Below are 13,144 nucleotides of genomic sequence, written 5' to 3'. Positions count from 1 at the left end.
TCTCAGGGTCCAGTACACCCACTTCCAAAAAGCGTTCACCCCACAGGAAAGAGTCTTGACCTCTTGGATACCGGATGGACTGTCCCACCCCAATCTTTGAGTCCTTAAAAAGATGGCAGTTAACCTTGGAAAAGAGTTTCCCTTAGGCTGCTCAGCCAGCTGGGTACTGTCCACCAGATTACCCATTCCAGCTTGGAGACACTGTATTAGTCCATTGTTTCAAAACTGACCAGCTTGAAACTAGACGGAAAGGCCCTTCCCTCATGTTTCTCCAGACGCTGGCTGCTGTTAAGAGTGCTGTTACTCCTGCCTGGGTTCACTGGTTGCACCTAAAGAAAGCACCCGATGACTCCACGGAAGAGGAACATGACCCCCGGAGGTGGAAAGGGAATGAAAACAGACCATTAAAAGTCAAACTTTCTAACTTTTGACTGTCAGTATAACTTTAAACATTGTGTTCTTGATGTTGGCATTCCCACCATGATTCTCCTATGGCAAACAGTTTTACTGTTTAATTTTCAACCTATGCAAACAGAACCTAAGTGTGTCTTGACAGGGGAAGTAAAAGGCACCCCTATTATAAAAAACACTCTGATATTGTCTTCCTATGCAAAAATATTGCTTTTATCCACCAGGGCCCATAATTTAGAAAAAAAAAACATAATTTAGACAGTCGTTCCACATGGATAGAGGATATTTAGGATGGAGTAATCTAACTGACCCATCTTTCCAGAATACAGACTTCAGCATGATCAAATACTCTTTAAAAGGTTCTGATACTGGAAATTACAGATTTCTAAATTAGAATGGGAAGGGAAGATTCATTAATTACTTTAACTGAACTTTACTACCCATAGTAATAACTCTGTCTATAACTTATACTATGGGGCATAATCTCTGGCTTCATCTAGCACTAAAAGCCAATGAGAAATTCCTTTTGTGTCAGAGGAGATTCCTCTGTTCCTGGCCTCTTTAATTAAAAAGAAAATCTGTACAGAATAGAGTTTTCATATGAAAATTATACAAGGTTCATGGGGGGAAAAATGGAACACCTTCCCACTCCCCTAACGTTTTAAAAGCTGTGGCTGATGTTTCTGTCAATAAGGTATTTTCCTTCACTGTTTGTGTTTTGATTGTGAATGTTCTTATTGTAATTCCACTTCTTATCACACCCTCCCCTTTGCCTAGGATGGCTTAACCCCCGCAAAAAAAAAAAAAAAAAAAAAAAAAACAATACTTATTCTGCACTCTCTGCAGGGTACAGGAGTTTACGTGGGCTAGGTTAGAATTCTAAGAGCTCTGCCTGAGAATCGCAATGATTCCTAATATCTACTGGATACCACTGCAGAGGCTACTACCTCAGCTCAGCCTTTGATGTCAATCCCAGGGCTGTTGGACTACAACGAGAGGTTTCAAATTACACATAGCTTGTCTAATTTCAAAAAATACTAAAGTATAGTTAAAAAAAAAAATTAACTGAAATTAATCAAGAAATGGGAGAACTGAAAATAACTGTTCTACAAAGTAAGAGTTACTATAAATTACCTGTTACTTAAACATAATCTTGGCTGTCTGCAATTTACTGAAATGTGCTGTTCTAATATCTCTAATTTCTCTCCTACTATTAACAACTAAATTACTGATCAAGAAGAAATAAAATCAAACAAATTTTGACAGGTCAATATACCTAAGATGGCTCTCTCCTTTCACAGGTCTTCTCATATTATTTCTACTAGTTACATAATTGATCCCTGTGCCTTCCAGTGTGATGAGAACACCCTGACCTTCCCTAAACCTCTCCAATCACTTTCTCTAATCACAAGTCAACCGTGCGGTGCTCAGTACTTCTTGTTGCGCCATCGCTTCTCTTCTGTAAGCATCCTTTGTAGCAACCACTTGTGACTTTAATCCTTAAAAGGAGCCCAAGAAATGGACTTGGGGCTGTTCTCTTTAACCAGACTTAGGAGGCAACCTCTGGTCAGCTCTTGAATGCACCCTAATAAAAATCAAGTTTCCTTCAAATTTGGCTCAAAATTATGGCAGTGGCTTTATTCTTGTCAGGTGGGATTAACAGAGCAAATACAGACAGGATCAGCTGTGGGGTTCTCTGGGTGTGGGACAGGAAAAGGAGGCCTGGTACGGGCAAGGCAAGGACAAGAAGTGAAAGGAACAAAAAGAACTGATAATAGTTGAAGACTACCTTAGGGCTTGGCAGTCAGTGTGAGGGAAGGTTTAGCATAAGTTGTACTTATTAATAAGATCATTCTGGAGGCTGAACCAAACTGTAGTAAGAACAAGAGAGTAGACACAGGATGCCTACCACTACAGTCTGGACCCGACGACCAGAGGAAATGGTGGGAAGTGGTGAGAATGCTCTAATAATCACAGGAACTCATTCAATCATCAGCTAGTCTTCAACCCCCGGGGCAGATTCCTATGCAACAACCTTCTGAAAGGTTGGCTACTCAAGTGACACTAGTTTGGGTTAAATCCAAAGGCTTGCCATAGTGAAAGTCTGTTAACCCCCTACCTTCCTGTCTATCTCTACATGCCCTGGGGTGGACATTTCTTTTTATTCAGTTTGAATGTCAGTATCTGTACTCTTCTCCAGACTGAAGAAGGTAGCCAGACAAGACAGCCTGACAGATCTCAGCCAGTGCACCCCTTCTGAACCTTTGATGCCTGCAGCCACCCTGACCTTGATGTAGCAAAGATAAAAGGCAAATAAACATTGGAATTGCCTGAGGCCTCTGCCTAAGGGCAGATACTGGAGATCCTACCTAGCTTTCTTAGTCTGATCTGCTTCCTTAGTCCAGATCTGCTGCCTTAGTCACAGGTCTTCCATTCTGTAGCTAGGTCCACTGAGTAGAAAATCCATGTTAATGCAGGGGCAGGGGTGTGGAATTCCTCAACTAATGGAGCAGATGGCGTGTGGGGTTATTACCAGAACGGAGGCTAAGTGTACAAGCCCAACCTAGGCAGCATGTAAGGAGCTTTTATCTTGTCATCAGAACCTACTCTAGATTATAAGGATACCACATCAACACCACAACCATGTGGGCCACCTGTATCATTAAAGGTTCATTAAGGAACCTTTCTTCTGACTAAGAGGAAAATGAAAAATAAAATTAAAATTAAAAAATCTCTGGCCCGGCTTAAGACATAACATTCCAAATTACCCAAAACGGTTTTATTCCAGTCAATCACCTGGGCAAGGGACCACACCTTAGGAAGGTGAAACTACTATTAGCTGTGCTAAAGAGACAGAATAACCCCTTTAATAAAATAATGGCTTGTCTTTCCCAGAATCCATTCCTAGCAGACTCTACCAGCCACTGTAAAATTCTGTTGGGTCTGCTGACCTTACCATGTAATTTTCCAGTCTCTCTGAGATTCTAGTTAGAACCTACTAAGTTTTGGGGTTTTTGTTTATTTGTTTATTTGTTTTCTGGAAAACAATTTCCAAAGACTTCCTCATACTGTTTCTGAACCCTATTGTCTGTCATGTGGTTTACCTCCAATTTGGCTTAACCTGCACAGCATTCTCCTCCTCTGGGAGGCTGGTAGGAGTTACAGCTGGCCTGGCCACATGGGTCTTCTCTTTTTTCTTTTTTTATAATTTTATTTTTCTTGGATATTTTATGTCCTTACATTTCAAATGTTATCTCCTTTCCCTCCTCTCCCATAGCCCCTCCCCCTGCTTCTATGAAGATGCTCCCACTCCCACCTCAATGCCCTACTCTGGGGAAACAAACCTTCACAGGACCAAGAGCTTTTCCTCCTATTAATGCTGGACAATGCCATCCTCTCCTACATATGTGGCTGGAGTCATGGGTCACTCCATGTGTACTCTTTGGTTGGTGGTTTAGTCCCTGGGAGCTCTAGTGGGGTTTGGTTGGTTGATATTGTTGTTCTTCCTATGGTGTCACATCCCTTCAGCTCCTTCTGTCTTAAATCTAATAAAATTGTCCTTTTGAATATACTTTGGCTTTGACTTTCAAACTTTTCTTGACTTTTAATTCATTAATCAGCAGGAAACAAACCTGTTCCTGCATCTCTAGATGATTCCTATAGGAACTGATCTTCAGAGTACAATCTCAAGACTGGAAACTTGGTGAGCATTTTTTAATTTAACTTGTCACGGTTACTCAGGAAGCCAGACAGTGATCCTAGGGTGGGTGTTCTAATTAGGGTTTTACTGCTGTGAACAGACGCCATGACCAAGGCAACTCTTATAAAGGACAACATTTAATTGGGGCTGGCTTACAGATTCAGAGGTTCAGTCCATTATTATCAAGATGGGAACACCAAGGTGGGAGCATGGCAACATCTAGGCAGGCATGGTTCAGGCAGAGCTCAGAGTTCTACATCTTCATCTGAAAGCAGCTAGTGGAAGACTCACTTCTAGGAAGCTAGCGTGAGGGTCTTAAGCCCACACCCACAGTGACAAAGCTATTCCAACAAGGCCACACCTCCAAATAGTGCCCCTCCCTAGGCCAAGCATATACAAACTATCATGGTGGGCTTCTAGTTCTGACTGGAAAGAATCAAGAGGAAGTAAGAGTTTCCCTGACCTGAGAGAGAAAGCTATGATTGTGCTCTAGGACTTCCTGAGCTCAGGAACCCCAAGGGGAAGGGGACAGGAGGTCCTGGGCTTGCATCAGGATATATACCTTTAGGGTTTGAGGCAAGATGTAATCTGAGGAAAGAAAACCAGCTACTAAAATCACTTAAAAGCGAACACTAGAGTTCTTGTGATGTGAGAGAAGTTTTCTTATGCTGAGGTGTGAGGAGTGGCAAGCTAGAAACTGAGTCAACAGTAAGAGGATGATGGTGTGAAGTGGCAGATGATGGTGTGAAGAGGCAGATGATGGTGTGAAGTGGCAGATGATGGTGTGAAGTGGCAGATGATGGTGTGAAGTGGCAGATGATGGTGTGAAGAGGCAGATGATGGTGTGAAGTGGCAGATGATGGTGTAAAGTGGCAGGTGACAGTGTGAAGTGGCAGATGATGGTGTGAAGAGGCAGATGATGGTGTGAAGTGGCAGATGATGGTGTGAAGAGGCAGATGATGGTGTAAAGTGGCAGAGATGGTGTGAAGAGTATAAAGGGTACCAAGGGCTGTGACAAAGGAACAGTGGGCCTTGGAGGAAAGGCTCAGCAAATGGCTAAGCACAATATGAACAGTCATTAATGGCAACCACTAATCAGGGCAGCAGTCAGGAAGAGACCCCACACATACTATCAGTAGTTATCTTTTCCTTCCGTTTTATGGCTACACCTCTTCCTGAGACAGTCTGAGGCTATGAACTGGGAAGAATGTCAACAAAATTTTGAGAAATTTTCTGAGAAACCTCAGATCCAGGCATGGGGAGATGGCTCAGAGGGTACAGTGCTTGCAGCGAAAGCCTGAGGACAGGAGTTCAGGTTCCCCAGATCGTAAGTGCCCAGCACAGGTGGCTTGCCTATACAATCCCAGCCTTCAGAAGGCAGCGGAGGAGAACCCAGATGAAAGCTGATCAGTCAGGCTGTCTCTTAGTGAGCTCTGGAGTCACCTGACAGATGCCTCCATGAATGAAGTAGGAAGGGACTGAGGAAGACACCCGCTCAACCTTGGGCCCCCACCTGCATGTGTACACTACATACATGTGAAAAACATAACAAAACTTAGACCTGTGTTCCAACTGACAGGGATGACACAGCAAGTCTGTAGTTAGTTAATTCAGTAACTCAGAAGGATTTTCAGGGTTAGTTTACATAAAACAAAAACAAACAAACAGGAGAAAACTGTGTGAAATGGTGGAGAGGAAACCTGATGTGGGTGGCCCCGTTTGACCTTTGTTCTGCCTTTCCTACCTTCCAAAAGATTACATGTCAGTGTGTATGAAATGTAGACATTCCTCTTTCTCCACATCTTGCTAAATAAAGCTTGCCATCATTCCTTTGTTTAAAACCATAGAGAAGCTCTGTGTACCTTCCTGACAGGTACATGTTTATACACAGGCCCACAGGAGAGTGCTAGAGGGAAGACCGGTTCACCTCTGGATCATCTTCACACCATAGTTTCTTTTGTATTCTGCTTAGAAGTTTTACCAATGTGTGTGATGATTTCTAACTCTGCCTGTAGTCATTGATCCTATTCTGTACACTCAAATTAGAACCTAGATTAAGGGGCTGGCGAGATGGCTCAGTGGTTAAGAGCATTGACTACTCTTCCAGAGGTCCTGAGTTCAAATCCCAGCAACCACATGGTGGCTCAGAACCATCTGTAATGAGATCTGAGGTCCTCTTCTGGTGCGTCTGAAGACACCTACAGTATATATAATAAATAAATAAATCTTAAAAAAGAAAGAAAGGAAGGAAGGAAGGAAGGAAGAGAGAGAGAGAGAAAGAAAGAAAGAAAGAAAGAAAGAAAGAAAGAAAGAAAGAAAGAAAGAAAGAAAGAAAGGAAAAGAAAAGAAAAGAAAACTTCGATTATGTCTTGACCCTTCAGGGATTTGTCTTCCTACACAGGTTTACCCAGACCCCTCTTGAACTCTGGATGTGAAATAAAATGATAGTTGGGGTGTAAGCAGCAGAATGACCTACCTGACACCCAAAAAAGAGACTCATACATGAGGGAGCTTGGAGGGGGAACTAGGAATGTGAAGCAGTAAACAGTATATTAGGAAATAGCACTTGTACCCACAATTTGTAACCATGTGGCTGTGTTAATTTTTAGAGCAATAAAATTATACTGACTATGCAGTAAGTAAGCTGTTTTATGGGGCCTTTAAGGTCCAGGGCAGAAGGATATCCCAAACTCAAATGTGTTCAGAGAAATTCAACAGATTCACACTGCATCTAATTTATTTTGTAAACCAAGGTCTCTGAGTTCTGCCAGAAATAGTTTCTTACCTTGATCAGCTTCCTTCATGGAGAATTACATTGGAAGACTCTTAACAAGAACTATTCAAAGAAATTTAGGGACCCAAATGGCTTTGAAACCCCTACAATCACAGATACTCACCCAAATACCCAGCACTGTGTCCCCACACGCTTGCACTGTGTGTCCGTGAGGTAGGCGTAGTACTGTCTGAAAGAGCAGAATTAGAATCCATGAGAGCACTACACAATGGCATCACGCTGACAGAGGAACAGAAGACGTGCTCGGTCGGCCTTGCTTGCCATACTCCAGCAGCCTGGTCTAATTCCTCGCTAGGGAACAGACAGCTAGGGCCATTCAGACATTCCTGTAAAAGATTCTGAATTTGGGCCAGGAAGGGTGCAGGCAGCTCAGCTTACAGGATCGTGCTGTTGGCACAGGCAGCTTTGGTCTAGCACCACTTCCACAGTCCTGTGCAAGGCAGCCTGAGTCTGATCCAGCCTCCCTGTGGACTGCAGGATTAACTACAGGCTTCTTTGACTGTCTCTTTATGGCATTCAGATTTATAGGTGTTTATTGTAACCAGATAAAAATGTAGCCACCTTTGCCTTACAGAAACTCGAAGAGCCCTAGCTGTATTTCACTACAGCTGCACACCAGGACTCTGAGTTTTGCTGACAAGATTAGCAAAGAGTGTCAAGTGCTTTGAGCAGCACTCTGGACTATACATGCCATTCAAATATTTCCAGCTGTCACACGAAGATAAAAACAGATGAAAATCATTTTAATAAAGTGACCAATACATAAGTTATATCAAAGTACTAGAATAATGTTTTGTATTGCCTTTGAATTAACACTTAGAAATCTGGTGTGTTTCCATGTGACTGGAGTGGGTGGCAATAAGACCGTGTGGCTTTTAGTCCCACAAATAATCCTACGCTCTGCCCATGCCTACAGAAGGCAAGTGAACCAGAAGCTCACCATTCTGGGAGAATTAAAGTTTCTCCTGAGGATTTGAGAGATTCTGTGGCAAAGAAATATAATATATCCACCGAAGACTTTCCACTGAACTCTGCAGGACTATGATACTATGCAACGATCATCCATGAACTATGACCTCATCACTTCCAAGTCCCCAACAAAAACATTTGAACACAGGTTTTCTCTCACCCACATTTTTATTACCTTATTTCCCTTTACTAGATCAACTATTGTAGAGAAGTTTTTCTAATTTTGTTTGTTGGTGTTGGGTTATTAAAACAATGAATGACGATTAGAAGCAACGGTTGAAATAGTCTCTGAGCAAGGCAGTGCCTCCACTTGTGTGGACCCAGTGGATATTAAAGACGATGATGTGGCTAGCGAGACGGCTCAACAGGTGAAGGCACTTTCTGCCAAGGCTAACACACTCTAGAGTGTGATCCTGAGATCTATATGGTGAAAGGAAAGAATAGTTCCTGAAACTTGTCCTCTGACCTCCACCAGAGTACTGTGGCAAACTGTGCAGGGGTGCAACATAAATGCATTTAAGTTAAAAAAAAAAAAAAAAAAAACAGGTGGGGAGGTAAGCGAAATAATTCTCTATATTTTTAAAAGGTAGCAACTCCTCTGCTCAGTTTCTACCTGTTTCTTCCGCAGGTCTCTGATGTGGGTACTGGACTCTTTATGAGCTATACAGTGGAAATGCCACTTTAAAATAGGAAACCAACACAAGAGGAAAAGTTCTGCTTTAAGCTGCCCCTCGTGGGTGTTACTGAAGGGCAGTGAATGATGCCCTTCCCCCAGCTCTACATGAATAAAGAAAAGTATTTGAAAGGACAGCTAAGCTCATCATGGCTTTCCTGGAGGACTACAGGGTTCTTAAAAAGGAAACAGCTTAACTGAATCTCAACTAAGTTCCATTCTAAAACTAATGTCTGTTGCTTATGACTTCAATTCTTCACAAACTTTCCTACTTACCAATATTCTCATTTTAGGAAACCTTAGTGTCACCTTTACTACTCTTTAACAGGGTGTGAGAACACCAGCAGAGACAGATTTTTGCCACTAAATAGTCTCTTTCTTTTAAAACCTCTCACTGTTACACTGAGGTCTCAAATAAAAATGTTTTCTTCATATTCTGGATGAAAACTTATTTAGAAAAGCATTTCACAGAAAATCTTCTAGATAATGTGACAGACTTTATCCTAGGAAAGAAAACATGAGACAAGTGGCGAATGGCAGTGGGACTGGACAGAATTACCTCACTGTGGGAGCCGTAATGCAGCCGATGAAGAGAATTCTGCACCAGCTTAAGGGATGGCTGGCTTGGAACACAAAGATGTGCTTCAAGAAGAAGGTATTCAACTCAGTCAGCTGAAGAGAAGAGAGATCAGTCATCCTGATGGTCAGGACTACATCATGAGCACACCAATCCTCAAACAGGCACACTAGAGCTAAAAATAACCAGTATATCTGAAGCATTTTCAGAAAATACCTGGGCTTTCCCAAAAATCGAAACTTAAATGTAGTAATAGCCATTACTAACCACTGACCAACTGGGAGGAGGCCAGGGTGTGTGTGCATGTACATGTGCATGTGCATGTTCATGTATGACTGCAGTGGTGGGAAGGGAGGGCATGACCTCTGGTCAGCAGCTAATTAAAATGTTTTCTACTTTGCATCTCTGTCATTTGGCTCCTCTGTGTGATCTTCTGGGACAGAACATGCAAATCGGAGGTCTCATGTGATTCAGAAGCTGGTATTTTAAAATTTCTCCACAGTGAAGCAACTCCTTGGGCAGAGTAAGCTAGCTTCTGTACGTAGCCTTATGGAAATCAGGCCAAGTCTAAACAAAGTCTAACTCTAGATAACTCAGCACTGACCCACGAAGCTTGAAGTCCATCTGAACTGTGACGACAGAGGCATATCGTATGTGTTCTGGGCAGATGCAATTTCTGTTAGTCGTGTTCCAGGACAGGGTCTTGCTAGGCAGTACTGGTTGACCTGAGACCACGTAGCCGAGGTTGGTACTGAACTTGCACTAATCCCCTTGTCTCACTCTCCCAAGGGCTGGGGTGATAAGTGTGCAACACCATCCCAGTTTGCACAGACTTCAGAAAATACCTTTATTTACAGTTGGCTGGCTCTTCAGATCAATATTACAGACAAGGAGGTCTAGGGACATCACTAAACCATAGTAATGATTTATTTACTTACACCTCTCCACCTATCAAGAAAGGAATTGCGGGGTTGGGGATTTAGCTCAGTGGTAGAGCGCTTGCCTAGGAAGCGCAAGGCCCTGGGTTCGGTCCCCAGCTCTGAAAAAAAGAACCAAAAAAAAAAAAAAAAGAAAGGAATTGCTTTCCGTGGGTGAACAAGATTTTTCTCTGCTTAAAAGTGTTATCTTCTGATCTTTCCCACTGTATTTTAATTTCCAACATTCCCACTTATTTATAGACTTATTATGTGTGGTGTGTGCGTGTATGCAAGCCAGTACATGTGTGAGGGTCCCAACGTTTTATGTTTGGTGATTCTTAAGGTGCCTTTAGGCAAAATCTAGCTTCCCATGGTGAGTCTCCAGAAGCTGGAAAAACCCCTGGGGATGAGGAGGACGGAGGAAAAAAGAGAGAGTTCTTCTCTACTGACTGAGATTTCTTCCACGTGGAATTTCCGCTTCTCTCCCAAGTTTTCTCCCGGATCCAGACTAACCAATGCTTCCATTCCCACAGCACAGCTGTGGACATTTTACAAATAAAGAAAAACTAAGGTACAATTTTGTTCACCAAAGAGTTAGGAATAGAAGAAAAGATTCAGTGATTGGGTGCTTGTATGACAGGTCCAAGGACCTAGAAAAACCAGCTGTGCTTCTTTCTAATAAGGAAAAGACAGAGCTCAACAACCCATTTAGGCGTGTCATTTTTATAAACTGCCCTTTAGTATCGTTGAGGATGGGTTACAGGACATTTCTTAGGCACCATGGATTCTATACCCAGCAATGCAAAAACTAAAATTAACTTGAAAAATAAGAAAAAGCCATCCCATAGTTTCTTTGGTTTTGAAAATATTCTTTAGAATAGTGTTAGTACCTAACTCATTGGGTGCTAAATATGACCATTTCTAGGATATCAGTTTCTAATTTGTAATTGAGAGGCTCGTATTTTAACATTTCTCCACCTTGAATCAGCTTCTTGGACCGACTAAGCTAGCTTTTAATAGCCTTATATGCTAGCTACAAAAATCTCTTGCAACGTGTCCAGCTGAAATGCAATGTACCATTAATTCTAGACTTCGAGAAGATTTATGTTCTGTTTTTTTCTGCTTAGAAGGGCTTATAAGATTACCTGCCAGATGATCATGAAAAGGTATATACCAGCCACTCTCTGAAAGGAAGACTTGGGGTCAAACCACCTGACGTAGGTCCAGCTAGCAGGGGTGAACTGTAGCACAGCACGCTTGATCTTCCCTGTGGTGGTGTGGATGTCCCTAGGGGAGAATGGAGACCGTGAAAATCGAGGTTCAAGAAAGAATGGAAAAGGAAAACTGCACTGATGACATTCTAGAAAGTGCTTAGAGCAGAGAAGGTCCTTTCTATTAGAGGGGTCTCGAGCACGTCCAAGATGCAGACTGGATTGTGGGGTGGAGGTGTCAGGGAGGATCGGCAGGGCACAGTGATGCCAACAAGATCAGGAATCTTGACGTGGCTCAGCTAAGAGAGGGCTCAGCTTTGAAATGGTATGAAAGAAGTTAACAGGCATTGATGACATAACGTAAAAGCGCCCGGAAAGAATGAAGGTAGAGTAAGGACTCTATTCCTGCCCGCTGTGCCTCCTAACGGAGTGGTGTAGGCTCCATGATTCATTTCCCTGAGCTCACCATTACCATTTATTTACCCCTATTTTCCCTAGAGTTTGGGAAAGCGACTTCACTTTTCATAAGTTTAATCCTGGGAACCACTCATTCAAATGTCTCACGACAGGAAAAAAATATATCTTACAGGTGAGAATAATTAGGCTCAAAGATTAGGTGGTATAAACCAGCTTTGTCAACACAGGAACTGGGTATAACCCAGCATTTCAACTACGGCAGTCAAGCTGAAATCCAGGCCATTTAAATACCTGGTGGGAATCTAACTCAACAGAGGGTTACCCTGAGGACTCTTGTGTTTAGACTGTATGCTTAGTGTCCAGGACATAAATAACATTTCAGATCTTTTCTCCCAGAGGGAGAGAAGACGTGAGGAGAGCAGGTTGGGTCTCTTATGTACCAGCCTTCTATGTCATCTCAGCATAAGAATGTGCTGGGAACACATCTTAACAAGGCTGGAGTCACAACAGCAATGAGCGATGCCCAGATTGACAACTATGGCAAAGGACCTGTATTTTCAAAATGCCAAACATGACAAAACAGAAATAGAAACACATCACAATCCAGTAGCATAATATGTAATGTAGTAAAGAGGCTATATCCATTATATATTTAATATGGGTTTAGAAATACTGAGAGTTTAGTAGTGGACCTGGCACCTTGACAAATGATTCCATTGAACTTGAGAGGATGAATGCAGCATTGTGTCTGTATAAATTCACAACCCACTGCTAGTGACTGCGTGTCCTGAGGCAAGTTACCAAACCTTGGTCTTACTACTGCCATCCCAAAGAGAGCAGCATTGTCTACCTGAGAACAAATGCAAGGTTCCAAAGAGGCACTTTGCCCCACTTCTTAAGCACTGTCTAGCCCAGATAATATCACGTAGCAGACTGTCTTTAAATAATTACAAAGGCCTCGAGTCAACAGGCAAAGAATGGATTATTAGTAAGCCAAAGGTAGTAATTAATGGCAAAAGGTATAAAATCTCCACTCTGTACTACATCCTAGGCTGAACATGGGTATACGTAGGCTTATAATCCCAGCATTCAAGAGGTTAAACGGGGAAGATAAAGTTCAAGGTCAGCCAGAGCTCTATTACTAAGATTTCATCTAAAAAAACCAACAACCAAAATTAAAAAAAAAAACCTCAAGCAAATAATAAACAAGTCTGAGATAGATCAAACATATTATTCTAGGGAGAAATACACAAAGAAGTGAGTGGGCCTGCAATTCCAGCTACTAAGAGCTTGATCCAAAGTCTGTATGGGATACAGAGTGAGTTGAAGGCGGTCACTGCGACGTAAGATGACTGGAGGAGAGACAGGGCTGAGCACCACGTGCTGGTCCAGAGCTTGCTAGGCAGATGCAGGCGCTGGACTCAGCCCAGCCACTGTGAGGGCAGAGTACGTCAAAAATGGAAAACTAAAGTTCT

The 13,144-nt window shown here is 42.4% G+C and overlaps 1 protein-coding gene across 1 annotated transcript in view; it reads right to left on the bottom strand.

Annotated features, from left to right (window-relative positions):
- Ptdss1 (phosphatidylserine synthase 1) overlaps window positions 1-13,144 on the bottom strand; it is a 61,775-nt gene that overhangs the window by 18,005 nt on the left and 30,626 nt on the right. The window contains exons 7-9 of the mRNA NM_001012113.1: window positions 11,187-11,328; window positions 9,107-9,219; window positions 7,009-7,074 (exon numbers count right to left, since the gene is read on the bottom strand). Coding sequence (NP_001012113.1) covers window positions 7,009-7,074; window positions 9,107-9,219; window positions 11,187-11,328 — 321 coding nt within the window. The remainder of the gene's footprint in view (window positions 1-7,008; window positions 7,075-9,106; window positions 9,220-11,186; window positions 11,329-13,144) is intronic.

This window comes from Rattus norvegicus, chromosome 7 (assembly GCF_036323735.1).
Source record: "Rattus norvegicus strain BN/NHsdMcwi chromosome 7, GRCr8, whole genome shotgun sequence".
NCBI classification, from domain to species: Eukaryota; Metazoa; Chordata; class Mammalia; order Rodentia; family Muridae; genus Rattus; species Rattus norvegicus.
This window is presented reverse-complemented; position numbering and strand designations above follow the sequence as displayed.